The sequence below is a fragment of the Sciurus carolinensis genome, chromosome 14 (genome assembly GCF_902686445.1).
Source record: "Sciurus carolinensis chromosome 14, mSciCar1.2, whole genome shotgun sequence".
Lineage (NCBI taxonomy): Eukaryota > Metazoa > Chordata > Mammalia > Rodentia > Sciuridae > Sciurus > Sciurus carolinensis.
In genome coordinates, this window is record NC_062226.1 from 22,290,353 (window position 1) to 22,312,595 (window position 22,243).

The 22,243-nt window shown below is 34.6% G+C and overlaps 1 protein-coding gene across 4 annotated transcripts in view; it reads left to right on the top strand.

The window, feature by feature from the left end:
• Ecpas (Ecm29 proteasome adaptor and scaffold) overlaps positions 1-8,785 on the top strand; it is a 108,889-nt gene extending 100,104 nt beyond the window's left edge. For all 4 annotated transcript variants that reach the window (XM_047523952.1, XM_047523953.1, XM_047523950.1 and 1 more), the window contains 8 exons: positions 274-482; positions 1,289-1,332; positions 1,426-1,618; positions 2,485-2,623; positions 4,629-4,734; positions 4,928-5,016; positions 7,152-7,223; positions 8,500-8,785. In XM_047523952.1, the coding sequence (XP_047379908.1) occupies positions 274-482; positions 1,289-1,332; positions 1,426-1,618; positions 2,485-2,623; positions 4,629-4,734; positions 4,928-5,016; positions 7,152-7,223; positions 8,500-8,639 (992 nt within the window). In that variant the 3' untranslated portion in view covers positions 8,640-8,785. The remainder of the gene's footprint in view (positions 1-273; positions 483-1,288; positions 1,333-1,425; positions 1,619-2,484; positions 2,624-4,628; positions 4,735-4,927; positions 5,017-7,151; positions 7,224-8,499) is intronic.
• The last annotated feature ends 13,458 nt before the right edge of the window (positions 8,786-22,243 follow it).

Here is a 22,243-nt window from a genome sequence, read left to right on the forward strand (position 1 = left end):
TTCTCAGAAGTGTTTTTCACTCTGACACATATTAATGAATGATGGACCAATTGCACTACACTTTCCTGGAAACACATCTGAGTTCATATAGTCCTTCTGTTGTAAAAAGAAGCCACACCGCTCACTGTTCCTCCTTTTGAGAGAATGGTGTGTTTCAACAGTTTGACAATCATTGTTTTAGACTGACAGCCATTGACTTTCTTCAGACTTGGAAAAGAAAAAGGTAATGTTTCCTGTCATTTAAGAGGTGTTTTAACTGCTTTTTAAACCCAGGGTCTTTTGGAGGCATTCGATTATACCTGCAGGAATTGATTACCATTACCCAGAAGGCTTTGCAGTCTCAGTCTTGGAAGATGAAAGCCCAGGGTGCCATTGCCATGGCATCAATTGCAAAACAGACCAGCTCTCTAGTACCTCCACATCTGGGAATGATACTGAGTGCATTGCTGCAAGGCTTGGCCGGAAGAACATGGGCAGGAAAGGTAAAGAAACTGTTCCTAGTTAAAGTATCCTAAAAAAACCTATGACTTAATCTTTCATTTTCTATAAAAATAAGAGTCTGATTTTGGCTGACTTCAGGTGTGTTGTTTTTGTGAACCTGATTTCCTAGCCAGTGGGAGGAGTTGGGTAAACTTCACCTGATTTTAACTATATGCTATTTCATCTCAAAGTGTGCTCCTCATGTCCTTGGATGTAGAGATTAATAGATCTTGCATACTTGATCTTCCAAGTTACCTCTTAAATCAAGTGTCACCTGTTGACCCCATAAACAAATCAGGATTGGGCATATGTAAAGTTGAGTATCAAGGCGAACTGCTTCTAATCTTGGGGCTGCCGTTGCCCATGTGTCTTTGATTAAAAAGAGTTGTTTTTTTACACAAGGGACATACAGTGAGTGTTCAGTGGGGAACATGAGATTGTGGCAACATGTAATAGGCTACTTTATTTTGTAAAGGTCAGTAGTGGCCAAGGCAGTGTTGTGGAAATAGTTTTGGACTGGGAATCAATTGTAATTCTGATTCTGATGTTGATACATCTGCTATGTGATCTTGGACAAATATGTTCTCAGGCCTTTATGAAATGGAGATTGAGATAATAACTCTGCTTCCATGGTTTGGAGTAAAAGTTGGTGTATGTGCCTATAACAGCAAAGCACATTTAAAGATAAGATGAATCTTGTTAATTTTTGTTGTCATAATTATTAAATATGCCTGAGGTAATTGTGGTCATAGTATAGAGTATGATATGTGTGGGCTTAATAGTATTCCCTCATCTTGCATTTCCTTAGGAAGAACTATTGAAAGCCATAGCCTGTGTGGTGACAGCTTGCAGGTAAAAATGTTCTTTTAAGATGTCATTTCTTAAACTGAACCTGAAAGTTGTAACCTTTGTTAACTATTGGATGCTTTTTTGTGGATCCTGTAGTGCGGAGCTGGAAAAGTCTGTACCCAATCAACCCAGCACAAATGAAATTCTTCAAGCTGTTCTGAAGGAATGTTGCAGAGAAAATCTTAAATACAAGATCATAGCAATCAGTTGTGCAGCTGATGTTTTGAAGGCCACCAAAGAAGACCGATTCCAAGAGTTTTCTGACATTGTCATACCTCTCATTAAGAAGGTAATGATAATCCATATTCTCTTAGGTCTGGTCTGTACTTACAAATTTTCTGATTGCATGTTTTATATAAAGTTGATTTTTCATATGATAGGTGGGAGTCTTCAGGGATTCTGGTTCTTTATATTTTCTATTTCACTGGAGTGAAATATAAGCCCATGTGTCATGCCTCTGCAATTTACTGATAAAAGAAGACTGGTTTTGGGCTGGGCTTGTAGCTCAGTGGTAGAGCACTTGCCTAGCACTTGTGAGGCACTGGGTTCACTACTTAGTACCCCATAAAAATAAATAAGTAAAATAAGATGAAATAAATAAGATAAAAGAAGACTGGTTTCATGAAATATTTTAAATGACTTTTTAATTTCTTGTTCTGTCAATTTACAATCATTTTCTGTCAGTAATAAGGCTGTTTAAATAATTTGTTACATACACACAGTAGTATATGGATTTAGAAGACTTCATTTTAAATTGATTATATCACCAGGTAGCCGTATAGGTTACTTTTGGTCTATTTCCTGTTTTTTTAAGAAAGAATTTGGGCTTACATCATTACCAAGTTCTTCCCATTGTTAATTCTTCAATTCTAATCCAGGTCTTTTTAAGATTGTACTGAAAACATAATATATGTGGTTTTCCCCCCACTTTTTGTTTGAAGTACTTCTCAAATTTATTATTCGTACAAATTTATTATTTGTAATAATTCCTAATACAAATTCTTAGTACAAACAGGAAAACTCTTGGTAGAGAATTTAGTATTTAGTTCTTGGTCAGTGTTTCCTACTTTGGTAATTTAATTGCTTTAATAGTGTTCCTATAACTTTAAAAATAAAATAATAAATTTTGCTTTTCTTTTCTTTGATATGTCCTAGAACTCACTTGAAAGCTTGGGGGTCCGGACGACCAAAACAGAAGATGAGAATGAGAAGGAAAGGGAGCTGCAGCTGGAGTCTCTGCTGGGTGCCTTTGAGAGCTTGGGCAAAGCCTGGCCTCGGAACGAGGAGACCCAACGTAAGCACCGGAACCTGCATTTGAAGAAATGCTGTAACCAGAGGTTACTTAACAGGAGCATGGATTTTCCATATGGCAGATTAATAATTCTTATAGAACCTGATTGATTAGTAGTGAGAATTATACAGTATGAATTTTACTACTACATCTCAAATAACCTCACTTATGATTGTACTACTTTATTAGGGCTACTGTAAGAAAGTTTCACAGGCTAGAGGGCCAAAACAATAGAAATTTATTTTCTCACAAATCTGGAGGGTAAAAATCTAAGATCAGGGTGTCAGCAGGGTTGGTTTCTTCTGAGGTCCCTCTCTTTGGCTTGTGGGAGATGTCTTCTTCCAGTGTTTTCATATGGACTTCCCTCTCTCCTGTATCCTAATCTCCTCTTGTCCTCACAAGCCGTATTGGAACAGGGCCTACCAATATATGACCCTTTTAAAGACTGTTTTCTAATACAGTTGCACTCTAAGGCATGGAGGTGGTTAAGACTTCCACATAGGAATTTTGGTGGACATAGTTCAGTCCATAACAACCACAATAGATTTTATGCACTTGGCTTGACTCTAGAAATTATTCTATTATTTGATCATCTCTATTCTGAGGAATACACAAAATTTATTAGTATCTCTTCATCTGAAAACTGATGGTCTTGCTGCCACATCGTCACTAATCAGATCAAATCTATTCCACTGAGAAACTCATGACTAAGAGATTTTCAGAACTTGACAGGTATTTCCAGAGGATTAGATAAATAGTAAACCTTGATTGTTGAATCAGGTTGCAGTTAGTTTAGATGTGGGCTGATGCTACTCTTTTAAGTGTGTCTTGTTTTGGGTCCCATACTGTGTCCCACTAGACTTCTCAATATTTTTGAATATTATGAAGTGTATTGGTGGACTAGTTATGATTTGTATATCTAAAATCAGACTTAAGAGGTTCGTACTTTGTGTGGACTTACATTTGTATATTTTTGTATAAAATATCCTTGTTACAATATAAGAATTTCCCAAAAGATACTATACAGATTTGTAAGTGGTGTTATTTCTTGGTGTTATGTGTGGAATTTAGTGGAAGTCCACTTATTCCTCACCATTATTAGGACTATTAACTTTTGCTTGATAACTAGAAAAAGTAGGGAATTATATAAAAAAGATGACATAAAAACGAAAGTTTATTTTAACATAGAGATAGAAGTGTACATTTGTTTGACTAGAAAGTCAAGGCCATTCCTTTAGAGTTTAACTGTTATGCACTGAATTTTCACATATATCTTGCTCATAATGTGTCCCTTGCAATTTCTGCCTTTTGTTTCTTTAAAATAGAGAAGGAAATTATAATTGTGAAGCAATCCTAGTGCAGAATTCTAGCTTTGTATCCCCTCACTTATTTTTACATTTGTTTGAAACCTAATAAATTCTACAGCATTTAAAAAATGACTTCTTCGCTGAGAGTTATACCCCTGAGTCATCAGGTGGTATAACATTAATTATGTAATTTTAACAGTGGTGGCAGCTGGCACAGCAGCTTTGTGACCAAGCACTTGATTCTTGGTAAACCTGCACGTTGCAGAGGCTTTTGAATGTGTGGAGGGCTCCAGAGCTCAGCTTTCTTTGGTGTTATTTAGGGAGTTTAAAGGCAAAGAGAAGATGGTTAAGCTGCTGCCTCAGTTCTGTGGAGGACGATAAGACTTGAAAGCAAACATTTATGAAGGTAGATATACTTTTGTTGGGAGAAGAGAGAGGTCCTGATCAAGGAAATTTGTTTGAAAATTGAACACAAAGTCATGCTGAAGGTTTTTTTTTTTTTTTTGTTTTTATGGTTTTCTTTGGTGGGGTGTGGTGTGTATGGATTTCACAACTTTAATTAAAGGCATTTGTTATTTCCCTCCCTTGCTTTTTTCTTCTTATCTCTCCATATCTTCTTTCACTGTCCCCCTTTTTCTGTCTGTCCCTCATTTATTTTCTCATTCCTTCTGCTCTGTGCTACATTTTCTTATTTTTCTCAGGTTGTTACCGTCAGGAGCTGTGCAAATTGATGTGTGAACAGCTAAAACTCAGCACATGGAAAGTGCAGCTGGGAGTCCTTCAGTCAATGAATGCCTTTTTTCAGGGGTAATTTGCTTCATCTCTCTTCCCTCCCACTAGCATTCTGTTTATAATCAATAGAATTATTATACATTTTTAAACTAGTAGCTGAAGTGACATGGTAAAAATTATAACATGCAGGTAGAAATTGTTGTGTCAGGAAGGTTTGAGAATGTTTCTTAGTGAGTTGCATTTGTGTCTTGCTTTCTGATTTGTATAGGTTAATGCTTTTGGAAGAAGAGCATGCAGATCCTGTGGCTTTGGCTGAAATTCTCCGGGAAACTTGTAAATCTATCACATATTCTTTAGGTGAGTATAGTAGCCCAAAATTGATAAGAAGTCCTGATTTTAAAACTAAGGAACTGATCTTTCAATATTCCTACCTCATTCTGGGAACTAAATTTCTGTAACAACTACTGAACTGTCCTACTTAATATATTCCATATGGCCCCCTAAACTGAGATATTTTAATCTGGAATTAAGAGTCGAATTTTAGTACCTAGGTTAGACCTTTGTGTCATGTATTTAATTTTTTTTTAAACTTGGAAATAATTTTAAACTTACAGAACAGTTGCAATAAACAGTTTACATAATACTGTGTCCACTTTACCATTTTGTCCCATTGCCTTATCCTTTGGATTCCTACATACATGATTTTTTCCTGAACCATTTGACTGTATATTGCTTACATCACACCTCTTTATTTTTACATTTTCACTGTGCATTCTTTATATAAACCATAGTATAGTTATTAAACTTGATAATATGATATGGATGCAGTATTTTCTTATCAAATTTTTACCATTCATATTCTTTTTTTAATCTTCAGTTAAATTGATAATGTTATTTATAGGATTTCCTCTGCCTTCTTTTCATTAAAGAATCCAGTCAAGGATTATTTATTGCCTTAGTTGTCTTTCCTTTTTAGTCTCTTTTAATCTGGAATACTTCTTCAGCCTTTGACAGTTTTGAAGAATAAAGTCCCTCCCTCCCCCCAATTTTGTTACCAGGAGTTGAACCCGGGGCACTTAACCACTGAGCCACATCCCCAGCCCATTTTCATTTTTTATTTTGTGCCAGGGTCTTGCTAAGTTGCTTAGGACCTCGCTAAATTGCTGAGGCTGGCTTTGAACTCAGGATTCTCCTGCCTCAGCCTCCCAACCTGCTGAGATTGTAGGTGTGTGCCTCCACGCCTGGCTTTCACTTCCCCTTTTGAAAAACAAACTGTAATTTGTTGTTTGACATTTCCTCATGATTAGATGTGGTTTATGAATTTCCAATTGGGATATTACATAGGTCATATTGTTTTTCCTCACATCAAGAGGCACACGGTGTCCATATATCGGTGTGATGTTAATTTTGATTACCTTATTAAGGTTTTAGTGATTCTCTGTACTGCGTACTTTCTATTTTTTCCCTTCTCTCTAATTAGTAGCCTGTGGGAACATACTTTAAGACCATTTAAATAATCTCCTTCAAAACTACATCTAACAAGTAGTCTTTGAAGAAGACACTATAAGACCATGCAGATTTCTCCTCTTCAAAATGTCTTCTCTATATTTAGCATGAATTCATAATTCTTTCCTGAACCAATGTTTTATATGATTTTTCAACTTCAGCACTTTCTCCACATTTGCTATTTGGTAGTCAGTATTCTTTTGTAAGCAAAATTTTTGCTTCTCTTCATCTGTTATTGACTGGTATTGATTTATGGATTCCTTCCAATCCCTCCACCTCCCAATGAGTTATAGTTAATTATTTTTCTTAAGTAATTTATTACTCAAATTGTCCCAGATGTGTGTAGTGGAATCCCTATCAAGCTGACCTCTGTGACCTTTTGGCAAGTCATCATCATTTTTTGTAACCCTGCCTTCCCTACCTTGGGCTTGGTTGTGTATTAATTTTATGTTAGATAATTTCACTGCAAACTAGATACCACATCTAAGAGTAAATACCAACAAAACATGTTTGAGTTGCACTTCTTGGAGTTAGCATGCTTTTATGGTTAATGAACTTACAGCTAACAAATTTGTCTTCATAGGATTTCAGTTGTCCCTCAGTTGACCTAACCACTGGGTTGTATAATGTTTGGTAAAATGAGGAAGATCATGCAAACCTCAAGACCTTTCTTAGCTATGATGTGAAGATGCTGTGTTTGAGATAGTGTCTTTTGATCTCCCACTTCTAAAATGAGTCCTTTATTACCATGTTGTGGTGACTGGTATATTTGGCTGACAGTCCCCTCTGCCCCCCAATAAGGAATGTGAACATGTAGCGTATTTCAAGTATTTGATAGTAATTAGCAAGGGGAATCTTACTTAGAAAAAACAAAAACAAACAATAAACAAAAAGATGTATCTTTCCATCTGACTTCTTTCAGTGACATTAATCTTAGAAGTTCTGTTTTTAAGGCATACATATGAACTGTGTGATTTTCTTCTTAGAAAATAAGACCTACTCATCTGTGAGAACAGAAGCTTTATCTGTGATAGAATTACTGCTTAAAAAACTTGAAGGTGAGTTCTTGATAGTTGTGGTTGGAGAATCTTTTGTGGCATATAATTTAGAAATGTTTTGTTTTCGCTTATACTCTAAAATGCAAATTAATATATGCATTTCAATAGACTATACAAAGGTAAAATTATTAAATTTAAGGATTTGGTACTTTTAATTTATATACTTCTCATGTATTATTAAGTTGTATTTATCTCAAAGTAATGAAGTTTCTGTTTCCATCATGAATCTGATTTAATCTTGACAATGGCAGAGTAGACTTCACTGTATATGTATAAATATACAGAATGACACCACTGGAAAGAAGATTGGAAATATTTTAACAGTTACCCACTAAATCATTAGATTTGATAGTAGCACTTTTATTAAAGTCATATTTCTTCTCCTCCTCCCCATTTTCTTTCTTTTTTATAAACCTCATCAAGAAGCAAGTTTCTTCTAATGGTCTGTTGTATCAGTGGTAGGAAAAAATGCCAGCATTTTCTCCATTGGTGTTTTTGTTCCTGATTTCAAAAGGAGGCCTGTTTTGTTTTTCCTCTGTTTATTATTTTTTTCACCCCCTAGTTAAGAATGCAGAAGATGGAACAGTTTCCTCCACAGCCTTGTGGATTTGCTATTTCTGTTTTTCTCCTCTCTTTGTTTAGCAGTTAATGGTAAACATCACATAGTCCCTTTTTTCCTTGTTGAAATAAAAGAGCTAGTCTCTTAGATTACTGAATTCTCAGTTTTCCAGAAAGGTACTAAAATATTCTAGATGGGGAAAGTGAGGCTAAATGGTTATTAATAACTTGCTTGATGTTGCATTGCTAGAAAGTGGCAGAACCTTATAAATACAATTTAAGATTTGGTATACTTTCTACAATTTCAGAATGTGCATAGTTCTGTAATGCTTTCTTTAAAGTAGAGTTGTAAAGTAAGCTGACTTTGCAATTAGGGATTTTCTTCCAGGATTTTTTTTTTTTTTTAACTGAGCATATCTTGATGCCCTGCCTTCCTCAGTACTTCCTTCTTCCCACTTTGCTACAGTGTAGTTCCTTTCACTTTGTCTCAGTGATGCTGGGCAAAGGGGGTGAGACACTCTGATGTGCTATCAGGCTACTGTGGATACTTGGGTTTTGAGTTACCTATTGAACCTGTGGTTATTATATTCTGTTATCAAGGGGTTGCTGTGTGGTTGTTTTGGGAATAGGATATGTGGAAGAAAAGTATTTTTGATTTTTTTCTTATTCTATAAGAATTCTTTGGTTTTTCTCCCTCTTTTTTTCTTTTTCCATTCAGAATCTAAACAATGGGAAAGTTTGACATCTGAATGCAGAGTGCTCCTGATTGAATCTTTAGCTACCATGGAGAGAGACAGCAGACCTGAGCTGCAGGAGAAAGCATTATTATTGAAGAAAACACTTGAAAATCTGGAATAAATGAGAAGGGGAAGAAACAAGTGCCATGTTCATTGGGGGTTGAAATGGTGGTATTCTTTAAAAATCCAAGTGGGGAAGAGTAAAGATTAATCTGTAGCATGCATCATTCCTTGGCTGAAATAAAAAAAAAAAAAAAAAAAAAAAAAGCCTTAAATTTTGTTCCTTATTAGCTTTATTTTAACTTTTTTTTTTTTTTTAACATGTGGGCTAGCTTAATAAGGAACCTTGGGTGTTTGTGAGGTGGTTGTAAATGAGACTGGCAGAAATAGTTGTTAAAAGAATTAAAGCTGTTATAAAAGGAATTATAGAAAGTTGCAGAGCAAACTGGATAAAAATCTTAGAACTCTATCCAAGCTAAAATTATGTCAGGATGGGTCCCTATAAATCACTTTAACCTCTAATTTTATACCTGAAGAAATAGGCTTGGAGGTGACACAGCTTCCTTTCTGAGCCCTGTGTCAAGGCCAGATCAGGTGTTAAACATCCTGCGTAATACACTTCCTTTTACAACCTGATGCCAAATCATTGCTAACCCAGGCCTACCCCAGAAACTCCAAAGATGAAGTACAGTGAGACTGGCAGACAACAGTCCTTGTACTGGAGCCAGAGTGACTTCTTCAAAGTCAAAAACAACATTTCATGTGTCCAGTGTTTAATTTTTAGAAAGTGATTGTTGAGCATCATTACAGATTGAGAGCCCAAGTTTGGGCTCCATCTGATTCTAATTGAAGTCCTTTTACAGGCAGATAAAAGTAGATTAGGACAAGATTATTTTCTGTATCTGTGGTTGCATATTTTGCAAAATCCAAAACAAAAAATCGTAGACTACCTTGGTTTAGACCATTTATAATCTCAAAATTGTAATAACAACTTAAAAATTTTTACTCACTTTTATGCTAATAGTATGACTTTGTAGGGTAGAAGGAGAGTCTGTTAACCATCACAAAATTACTCCTTTTAATGCCTTTTCATAAACTAGCATATCACTCCAAGTAGATAATTGCAGCCAGGGTTTTTTTCCTTCCTTCTGCTGCTCATGACCCTGCCTAAGAGTATAGGGTAATTTTAACCTAAGTGTTTATGGTAAGCTGAGAATTCTTTAGCTTGCCTTGGATTCCACAGCAGAAGCTTGATTTATATGCAGTACTGTTCCCTTATTGCATTAACACCAGGAATCTCCATGTTTATTTTTGGTGGAAACTCCATGTTTATTAATATTGGTTGTCTCCATTGACCATTGTGCATTTCAAACTGTTTTGGATGTGACTCATAATAAAAATAACTTTTTACTTCATGACCCAGAACAGTGTGTGTGTGTGTGTGTGTGTGTGTGTGTGTGTATGTATCTGAATATAAAATCTTTAACTGAAATAAATCTTTTGTGAAATAATACATAGCCACTTATGTGACATACTTTGATTTCTCTCTTTCTGTTGTACATGTTCTTCAGATCCACTAAATTCATTTCCTGACTCAACTGGGTTACTACTCACAGTTTGAAAAACACTACCATGGAAGCATGTGTCTGTATGTGCTATGCTTGGGATTGCTTCTGATCAGAAAAAGGAATTACAAATAAAAATTTTCAGTGTTTATTACCAATCCCTTTTTGCTGATACTGAAATGTAGTTGTGAATTTTACAGAACTGCTTGTGGACTTCCATTTGAGAATGACTTGGGTGGATGTTCTTCAGAAAGCTCTGGCCTCTCAAGACTTGGTAACTTCCAGATCAGCATTTCCCCTCCACTAAGTGCCCTCTGACTTTCATTTACAGTATGGAAGATGTGCTTCCTTGTCGAGGGTAGTGTAGGTCAGGGATGTTGAGAAAGTGAGAATATAAAGGCAAGATCTATGTGATGGGTCTGTAGCAGGTGTTGAGATCTCATTCCATTTTGTGCTTTTAAAGCTTTTCTGTTATTTAATATTGGGAATTTCCCTTGGTGCTGAGAATGGTGCTAACATCATCCCTCACCCTCCACTTTACCTGCTAAACCTTAGTGCTATTGAATTACATTTCTTTTAGCTTTCAAAGCACATTTCTAGTTTGTATACTTAATATGTTCATCTTGACCAGCTGAACCATTTACACAACTGCTCATGATAAATTATTTTCTCACAGTGCAGTTTATGTTTGGATACACACCTTCATTTAAGTGGATCAGTAACTGAATCTGTAAGTGTGGAATGTTGATGCTGATGAACAAATGACTGAAGTTCCCATGCATACCTCTTTCCATCAGTCTTTATTTTCTAAAGCCATCTGGAACAGATTTTGATTATTTTCTCCCTATAAATTCAGAGCTCCTTGTCATACAAACAACCAGTTTGTAGGTTCTCTTACTGAATTCCTTATTCTTGGCGTTAGTGCATTAGCTATATCTTCACAAATTTATTGATGTGAGAGGGAGATACCTGAACTGTGGCAACTGGAGATAACCATGAAAGTGGTATACAGTTGTGTTTTTGGTGATAAAAAGCAATTTGAATGTTTGTGTTCGATTTACAGTTTTCAGAGGGTCAGCCTTTAACAGTCTCCCTGCACAAGACTTCCACCAAATTCCTGTTACTTTGCCCTTCTATCTTTCACTTATGTATTATGGAAAAAAGAAAAAAATAAAGATATGACCTCAGTTTTCTGCTGTGGTAGCAGTTACACTACGTGAACACGAGCCCTTTGTGGGATATGTCTTCGTGCTACTGCCACAATATATTCATGCTGCTTGTTAAGTCCAGGGAATTATTTTGATATTGGCACTCACTGTAATGTATAAACTATTGTTAAATGGATATATATGTGACAGATTTTTGTATTTTATATGCGACGTCTTCACAGAATCTTCCACAATATGTACTTGACTAGCAAAGCATGCGAAAAGACTTACTTGAAAGGAAAAAATCCCGTGCCAAGAAGACATTAAATGGTAAATAAAAGCTGCATGGTTGTTCTTTTGAATTACTGCATTAATTTTTACCACTTCACTAGGAAAATAGTTTTATCTGTCAAGTCATTGAATAGTTATACTTTTAAAGATAGGACTTATTGCTTGCCACATTCTGAGCTAACTTTAGTAGAAATTGCTGACTGAAGTGTCTGGGGGCTCCAAGGCAAAGCAAAAACAACGAGACACCCCAAATAACTGCTGTTGGATACTTGGAAGGAAATTTGTCATTAGAAGATTTGATTTTCTGATAAAAATTTCATGAGCATATAGAAATGACAGGCAGTTCTCCTTTTAATCAAGATTAATATACATGGCTATGGCATAAAATGTCAGGAGGACAAGCACATCCTGTAGTGAAAACTGTTCCTTCACGCTTTTCTTTCTTACTTCTTTTAAGCAGGTTCCAGGTTGATTTGTTGGAATAACAGTTTTTAAAGGGGGAAGTCCTTTCACAAAGCTGGAGATTACCAAACCTTTCAAACAAAGATATAATGGAAAGTTTTAAAAGTTTCTTTACCTTCGAAATCATGTTTCTTTTACATTTAAGTAGCATTGATAGAGCCTTCATTAAAAAATATGAAGGACATGAAAAAACAATAAAATCACCATTTTTGTTTGGGTATTTCCCTGAAAAGGGCAATTTAAAACCAATTTTGCTTGTTTGTGGTTAGATATATAATTCTGTTACTTTTGATTTTAGAACAATCTTGAAGTACAAAATCTTTTCTGAATATCAATCGAAGCAATATTTTTCTTAAAATTCTAGATTCACGGTTTCCTGTGTGGTATCAGTGACCATTTGGATTGTTTCCCTGTATGCATTATGTAATCTTCCCATTTTGAATTTCAGCACTTTAATCATATGATTAAAAGTACAGCTTGAGCTGTACTTTTTTTTTTTTAACATTTCTTTAGTTGTCAATGGACCTTTATTTTATTTGTTTACATGTAGTGTTGAGATTTGAACCCAGTGCCTAACATGCTAGGCAAGTGCACTAGCTCTGAGCCACAGCTCCACCCCTGAGCTGTACTTTTCTTTTTACTTATTCTATTTGCATTTTGCTTAGTTTTTTTTTTTTTTTTTTTTTTTTTTTTTTTTTTTTTTTTTTAATGCATCTCACCAGATTTTGGACTTTTTCTTTTTTTTGACCCATTTTTTGCTTAAATATTCTTTTCTGGCCATTCTCTTCCCTCCTATTTTATGGAACTCCAATTAAGCCTGTTAGATCATTTGTTATTCTACAGATAGGTTATTTAACAAAAATTTCAAATATCTTCATTTTTCATTTTTAAAATTTCCATTTAGTCATATATACTTACATGTATATATTTTGCTATTTCTAGTCTTTCATTCACATTTTAAAAACTCAAGGAGTATAAATATAATCACTGCATTAAAGTTCATGTCTGATGTTTACTCATCTGGGTCATCTTGGATTTGATCTTTGTTGATTGACCCCACCTCTCCCCAGCCCCACTGTTTCCTTTGGATATCGAATATTTTGGGATTGTAGCCTAGACATTGAGAATGTTACGCTGTGAGAACTCTGGACTCTGCTCCTCCAAGTTACTATTCTTTTTCTTTTTTGGTGCTGGGGGTAGAACCCAGGGGTGCTTAGCCACTGAGCCACATCCCCAAGCCTGTTTTGAGACAGTTCTTGCTAAGTAGCTGAGGCCTTACTAACTTGCTGAGGCGGCCTTGAACTTGTGACCTCCTGCCTCAGTCTCCAGAGTCCCTGGAATTAGGTGTGGATCCTTGTACCTGGCCAATTGACTTTTCTTTTAGCAGACAATATGGTTAAACTTGGATTGTAAACTGTGACATCTTTGGATGACAGCTCAGATCTCCATTCAGGTCTTTTTTTCTTAGCTGTTTGCTATCTGCCCTGCACATAGGTGGTTCAGAAGTCAGCCAGAGACTTGCACAATTTCCACATAGAAACTCTTCTCAGTCTCTATTCTTTCCAAAATTGCGCCCCCCCCCCCGCACCCCCACACTCCTTGTTTCTGCCTTCCTCAGGCTGGAAGGGTGGTGATTCTTCATGGGAGCTTCCACAAAGCTTCTGTGCCATGCTTTGCCTATGTCTCTCATTCTTAGTAGAAAGCACTAAAAACAGGAAACGCCCTATGTAGGCCCCTTCCATGGTTTGGCTCGCCAAATCTGTCTGGCTTTGTGCACTCCCTAGAGCCTTATGAGAATTTTTTTCTTTTGAGTGTTTATAGTTGGTATACACAGGTTGGTCTACTGGGAAGCTACATTTGGTTACAAAAAAAATATGCAAAACTAAGATGTCCTTACCTTGTGAGTGAGTGTGCTTATAGGTATTTACCCAAATGAATTGAAAATTAATGTCCATACAAATTCTGTATGTAGATGTTCATGGCAACTTTATTAATAATTGCCCAAACTTAGAAGAAACCAAGACGTCCTTCAGTAGGTAAATGAGAGACAATGCTACAGCAACATAATGGAACATTATTCAGTGTTCAAAAAAGAGACAAGCTACCAAGCCATGAAAAGATAAGAGAATAAACTTAAATGCATAATACTCAGTGCCAGAAGCCAACTGTATGCCATTCTGGAAAAGAAAACTGTGGAAACAATAAAGAGATCGTGGTTGCTAGAGGTTAGAGTAGAGGGTAGAATGAATAGGTAGGCAGAGCACAGAGGATTACTAGGGTAGTGAAAATACTTGTATGATACTTTAGTTGTGAATACATATCTTTATACATTTGTGCAAACCAATAGAGTATACACCAAGAGTGAACCCTAATGTAAACTATGGATTTTGGATTATAAATTTATGTATTAAAAAGTGTACTGTTGTAGTACAAGATGTGAGGTAATGCAAATGTGAAAATAAACACTAACCTTTCAAACTTGCTCTACCCTTTTAAAACTGCTCTAAAAATAATGTCTATTGAAAAATGTGGGATTTTATAGGCTTATTTTGGATTACAGAGGTAATAAGTACTGGTTGCACAAATAACATTTTAAAGAAGAAAAGGAAGAAAGCTGTCTTCAATGGTCCAAAGATAATAATTGTCAATATTTTGATATCATCCCAGGAATAATAGCTTGATGACATAATTATTAATAATGCAATGAATGGACTATAATTAATTTTAAGATGAAAGTGATATACATGGTGATGTGACCTTTGTGTTGTTAATCTATTATGAAATGTTTGCAGCTACCCCAGTTCTCTGTTAATATCTAGATGTTGCTGCTTTTATTTTGCTTTCTAAACAAGGCTGCCATACACATCCATGAACACCCAAGTTTGAACATTTTTTTCACTAACTTCATTTGAATAATGCATAGAAATGGAATTACCAGATGGGAACTTGAGAGCCTTAAAGTGTTTTGCTACTAAAGTGTAATGTGGCACAAAGAAGAAAGGAATTTCTTATTTAGCTAAAAAGCAAAAGAGTCATAGGTATTATTGTTCCTTATATCTTAAATATGCTGGTACATAAGTGGATTTGTGATGCCATCTTAAATTGACTAACCATATATATAGTCTCATTGGCTAAAAAGTTATAAATTCATTGATTAGAAATATCAGCCATTTTGCCATTGAAACCAACTCATTTGTCCCTTCTTTTGTGAGTTATGGGACCATTAAATGGAGAAACTGTTCTTGATATGCTTTCAGGTCTTGATTTTGATCTCTAATGTTATGGTGCTTGCTGTTTAAACAATTAAAAAATGCATCATCAGTGGAACTCCAATAATCAAATGGTAGCCACTGCTTTTTGCACATTCATATGGAGTGTATTAAAAATTAACATCAAATAGAATGTAGAACAGATTTTTCCATTTCCTCCATGGTTTTAGAAATAAAGGAGGTAAAATGTCAAATTGAGTCCTACTGCCTTAGCTGTGAAAATGTTCCTAGTCCCTTAAATTATCTTCTTGTCCTGAATTACTTCATTAGTAAATGTAAAAATGTTTTTCCTGTTTTGGTGAGTTGATTTATATGTGCATGCAGTGATTCCTTTTTTTGTTATCTTATAATAGTAAACTGGCTCACAGGTCAGATATAGCCTGCTGCTAATTTTTATGGATAAAGTATTACTGGAACACAGCCTGATTTATTTGTTTATGTTTAGTCTATGACTGTTTTCATGCAAGAGTTAAATAATTGTGATAGAAACCATAGGTCCACAAAGTCTAAAATATTTTCTATGTGACCTTTTATGAAAAAGTTTGATCCCTGTTATAAATTAGAATTAACAGAGGGAGGTGATATAATGTATCAATTGCATTACCATTTCCTTTTAAAATACTTTAGACTGTAGTTGTTTGTAAGCAGCTTTAAGTTCATAGAAAGATTGGGTGGAAAGAACAAAGTTCTCATGTAAACACTTTCTTCTTAATTTTCTTTATGAACTAAGTACTTTATGTAAAACCTTTACTTGAAAAGGTTGATGGTTTATGCTTTATACAATATAGTTGATCTATATTTGTTTTAAGTGAACAAGAGAATATGGGTAATGTTGCCGCTGGTCAAAAAATGAGAGATTTTGGAATTTTAAAATTTAGTTTAAGTTTTATCCAAATGTGGTTTAAAGTGTTGAATCCAGAATACTTACATACATTTGAAACTTCTGCCTGCTATTATTTGGATACATGGGTGTTGGATTCTAGCTTATTTTTTTCTATACTAATATAATCTTTCTAATTTGACTTGAATTCTTCTGGCTATTTCAGTAAAATTTTGAAATTGAGTTTTGAAATGAAGGTTTATATTGTGAGAAATATTCTTCAAGAATCAAAAATATAAGGGAACAAGAAATTCATGAAAAGCAGTATTTAAAATATTTCTTTCAAGGATTGTTTCCAGTTTCTATCTTGATGAGGGATTAACTGTTCAGAATCTATAGACTATAAAACAACCCACAATAAATGTAAAAGGATTGGAATTGTACCAAGTATGTTTTACAATTACAATAAATTAAAAAGAGAAATGAATAACCAAATTAAATTTGGGCAATTTATAAGTATGCGGGGATTAAATAACACTTTTAAGTAACCAGAAGACCAAAGTACTCACCAAGGAAATTAAAAATACTTTGAAATAAATGGAAATAGACACCAAATACCAAAATTCAAGGTATGCAGCTAAAGTAGTGCCTAAAGGGAAATTTACAGCTAAAAACACTAAACATTAAGAAGAGTATAGATCTCAAATTAATGCCCTAGCCTTTGTCTTTAAGCACTGGGGGAGGAGGGAGCAAATTAAACCCAAAGAGACAAAAAGGAAGAAACAAAGACCCAAGTAGAGGTGGATGAAAATGAGAATAGAAGAAAAATAGAAAAAATACTCCTATTACAAAATAGGAATGAAAGGAAGGACATTATTACTTTTAAAAAAGACCTTAAAGGAACACTGTGAGCAACTGTATACCAACAAATTCCAAGGAAGACACCAGAAACCAAATCTGACTCAAGAAGAAATAGGAAATATCAGTAGACCAGCAATAAGTAAAGAAATTGAATTAGTAATTCAAATCTTGACAGTCTGTCTTCCCATCATACCATTTATTTATTTTCTTTGATTTCATTTTTCAGATTTTGTAGTTTTCCTCATACAAATGAAATATATTGTTAGAATTATGCCTAAATATTTTATTTTTGGAATGTTAATGAAAATGGTATTTTTTATTTCAAATTCCACTTCAATTGCTGATATAAAGGAGAGCAATTGACTTTATTAACTTTGAACCTAAAACTATTAGTTCTAAGAACTTTTTGTTGATTCTTTCAAATTTTCTGCATAGACAATTGTCTCATTGTTAGTTCCCTTGTTAAATTCCTATAACCTTAGTGGTGGATGAGATGTGACCACAAAGTTTTAGGAAAATAAAGATTAACATTATTAAAATACGGAGCCATTAACACTGAGGTTTCCTGTGTTTTACAATCAAACAAGTCTATTTCAAGGTCATCCTGTGTATCCCATTATCCCCCAAATATCATTCCATTACTTAATTTAAAACTTTTAAATTTCTATATAACTTAATCTGGTTGTTGTTACTTTTTCTCCTGTGAAGGAAAGAAAGTGCTTCTTCATGTGTTATGACCACGTTTTCCTAATGGTCCTCTACCTGGAGCATCCATTTACTCTCAGTAATTCAGTAAATGAACTGTTAAAAGGACTCAGAAAATATGGGAACTGAGTGACTTGCAAAAACAATGTGGTAGGCAATAAGTACAATTCTCTACCCATAACTAGAGGGAACTTAAAACATTTTTAGTGAATTATCTGAGGGTTAACTTGGGGGAAATAATATTAACATTAAATACGTCAGTATTTCCCAAGAAAAAGGACATTCCTTTACAAAACCATGGTCTAGTTGTCAAGATCAGAAAATGTAACACCTATAGAATATCAGCATATGATTCCCAGACCATGTTTAAATTTTATCTATTGTCCCAGTAATAGCTATTTGCTCCACAGTTTGTTTTCTCTGGTCTAACCAATCTGGTTGATGCTGGGTCATGCATTGGCGTTGGTTGTCATGTTTCTCTAATGTCCTTTAGTCTGGAACAACTTTTAGGTCTTCTAAATTTTTTTCCTGATCTTGATATTTTTCAAAGGTGTAGGTGGATTATTTTACAGAATGTCCCTAAGCTCAGGTTTGTCTGGTTTTCCCTCATGATTAGATCAGGTGATTTATTTTTGATAGGAATACCATAGAAATGAAGTTATATCTTTAGTTCATCATGACAAGAAGACACATGGAGTCCATTTGCCTCAATACTGGGGATGTTAAAGTGATTATATTCTAGGTCTCCCCATTGTAGAGTGATGATTTTATCTTTGAAATTATTAGGTAATTTGTATAAATATTCTATTCTTTTTAAAAAAATTATACATTTTTAAAATTTAATCTATTTCATTATACATGACAGCAGAATGCATTTTGATTCATTGTACATGAATGGAGTACAACTTTTCTCTGGTTAAACATGATATACAGTCACACAATTTGTGTAGTCATACATGTACATAGGATAATGATGTCTGTCTCATTTCACCATTTTTCCCACTCCCTCCCCCCACCCCTCACCTCATTCCCCTTTGCCTGATACAAAGTTCTTCCATTCGTCCCTTTGTTTTTTTGGGGTAGGCTTATCTTTCTTAGCATGATATTCTCCCACTCAAATCCATTTACCTGCAAATGCCATAATTTTATTCTTCTTTAAGGCTGAATAAATTGTGCATATATACCACCTTTTCTTTATCCATTTATCTTTTGAAGGACACCTAGGCTGTTTCCATAGATTGGCTATTGTGAATTGAGCTGCTATAAACATTGATATGGCTGTGTCACTGTAGTATGCTGATTTAAGTCCTTTGGGTATAGACGAAGGAGTGTGTCAAATGGTGGTTCCATTTCAAGTTTTCTAAGGAATCTCCACATTGCTTTCCAGAGTGGTTGCACCAATTTGGAATCCCACCAGCAAAATATGAGTTACCTTTTTTCCCACCTCCTTGCCAATACTTACAGTTGCTTGTATTGTTGATAATTGCCATTTTGACTGGAGTGAGTTGAAATCTTAGAGTACTTTTGATTTGCATTTCTCTAATTACTAGAGATGTTGAATATTTTTTCATCTATTTGTTGAGCAATTATATATCTTCTGTGAACCCACTTACCCATTTATTATTATTAACCCATTTATTGATTGGGTTATTTGCATTTTTGGTCTTAAGTTTTTCGAGTTCTTTATAAATCCTGGAGATGAGTTCCCTATCTGATGTGTGCATGGTAAAGATTTTCTCCCACTCTGTAAGTTCTCTCTTCACATTATTGATTGTTTCCTTTGCTGAGAAAAAGCTTTTTAGTTTGAATCCATTCCATCTATTGATTCTTGATTTTATGTCTTGTGCTTTAGGAGTCTTGTTAAGGAAGTTTGGTCCTAAGCTGACATGATGAATATTTGGACCTACTTTTTCTTCTGTTTGGTGCAGGGTCTCTGGTCTAATTCTTAGGTCCTTGATCCATTTTGAGTTGAGTTTTGTGCAGGGTGAGAGAGAGGGGTTTAATTTCATTTTGCTGTATATGAATTTCCAATTTTCCTAGCACCATTTGTTGAACAGGCTATCTTTTCTCCATTGTATGTTTTTGACACCTTTGTCTAGTATGAGATAACTGTACTTATGTGGGTTTGTCTCTGTGTCCTCTATTCTGTACCATTGGTCTACCTGCCCATTTTGGTGCCAATACCATGCCATTTTTGTTACTATAGCTCTGTAGTATAGTTGAAGGTCTGGTATTGTGATGCCTCCTGCTTTACTCTTCATGCTAAGGATTGCTTGACTATTCTGAGTCTCTTATTTTTCCAAATGAATTTCATAAATGCTTTCTCTATTTCTCTGAGGAAAGATATTGCGATTTTAATTGGAATTGCATTGAATCTGTATAGCACTTTTGGTAGTATGGCCATTTTGACAATATTTGCCTATCCAAGAACTTGGGAGATCTTTTCATCTTCTAAGGTTTTCTTTAATTTATTTCTTTAGTGTTCTGTAGTTCTCATTGTAGAGGTCTTTCACCTCTTCTGTTTGATTGATTCTCAAGTATTTTTTTTTTTTTGAGGCTATTGTGAATGGGGTAGTTTTCCTAATTTCTCTTTCATCACTTATGAATAGAAATGCATTAGATTTATGTGTGTTGATTTTATATCCTGCTACTTTACTGAATTCATTTATGAGTTCTAGAAATTTTCTAGTGGAATTTTTTTAATCCTCTAAATATAGAATCATGTCATTGGCAAATAGTGATAGTTTAAGTTCTTCTTTTCCTATTCGTATCCCTTTAACTTCTTTGGACTGTCTAATTACTGTGGCTAGAGTTTCAAGGATGATATTGACTAGAAGTGGTGAAAGAGGGCATCCCTGTCTTGTTTCAATTTTTAGGGGGATTGCTTTCAGTTTTTCTCCATTTAGAATAATGTTGGTCAGGACTTAGCATAGATACCCTTTACAATGTTGAGGTATGGTCCCATTATCCCTATTTTTTTCTAGTGTTTTAAGAATGAAGGGGTTCTTATTTTATCAAATGATTTTTTGGCATCAATTGAAATAATCATATGATTCTTATCTTTAAGTCTGTTGATGTGGTGAATTACATTTATTAATTTCCAGATGTTGAACCAACCTTATATCCCTGGGATGAATCCCACTTGATAATGGTGCACTGTCTTTTTAATATGTTTTTGTATGCAATTTGCTAGAATTTTGCTTAGAATTTTTGCATATATATTCATTAGGAATATTAGTCTAAAGTTTTTTTTCTTTGATCTGTCTTTGTCTGGTTTTGGTATCAGAGTGATACTAGTTTCATAGAATGAGTTAGGAAGGGTCCCCTCCTTTTCTATTTCCTGGAATACTTTGAGTAATATTGGAATGAGCTCTTCTTTGAAGGTCTTGTAGAATTCGGTTGAGAATTCATCTGGTCCCAGACTTTTCTTGGTTGGGTAGGTTTTTGATGGCTTCTTCTGTTTCATTGCTTTGAAATTGATCTGTTTAAATTGTGTATGTCCTCCTGATTCAGTTTGGGAGGATCGTATATCTCTAGAAACCTGTTTATGTCTTCTAGATTTTCTATTTTGTTGGAGTATAGGTTTTCAAAATAGTTTCTAATTATGTTTTTATTTCAATAGTGTCTGTCATGATATTTCCTTTTTCATCCTGAATTTTAGTAATTTGAGTTTTCTCTCATTAGTGTGACTAAGAGTTTATCAATTTTGTTTATTTTTTCAAAGAACCAACTCTTTGTTTTGTCAATTTTTTGAATTGTTTATTTTGTTTCAATTTCATTGACTTCAGTTCTGATTTTAATTATTTCCTGTCTTCTACTACTTTTGGTGTTGGTCTGTTCTTTTTTATAGGACTTTGAGCTGTAGTGTAGGTCGTTTATTTGTTGACTTTTTCTTCTTTTATTGAATGCGCTCCATGCAATGAATTTTCCTCTTAGTACTGCTTTCATAGTGTCCCAGAGATTTTGATATGTTGCATCATTGTTCTTGTTTAACTCTAATTTTTTTCTCTCCTCCCTGATGTCTTCTGCTATTCATGCATCATTCAACAGTGTATTATTTAGTCTTCATATGTTGGAGTAGTTTCTGTTTTTTATTTTATCATTGATTTCTAATTCCATTCTGTTATGATCTGATAGAATATAAGGTAGTATCTCTATTTTTTTGTATTTACTAAGGGCTGTTTGTGGCATAAACTATGGCCTATTTTAGAGAAGGATCCATGTGCTGCTGAGAAGAAAGTGTATTCACTTGTTGATGGATGGAATATTCTATATATGTCTGTTAAGTCTAAATTATTATTATTTTTTTTCTTTTATTTATTTATTTTTTCTTTTAAACAAATAGGATACATGTTGTTTCTCTGTTTGTACATGGCGTAAAGGCATACCATTTGTGTAACCATAAATTTACATACGGTAATGTTGTTTGATTCATTCTGTTATTTTTTTCCCTTCCCTCCCACCCCTCCCACCCCTCTTTTCCCTCTATACAGTCCTTCCTTCCTCCATTCTTGCCCCCCTCCCTAACCCTAACTCTAACCCTAACACTAACCCCTCCTACCCCCCATTATGTGTCATCATCCACTTATCAGCAAGATCATTCG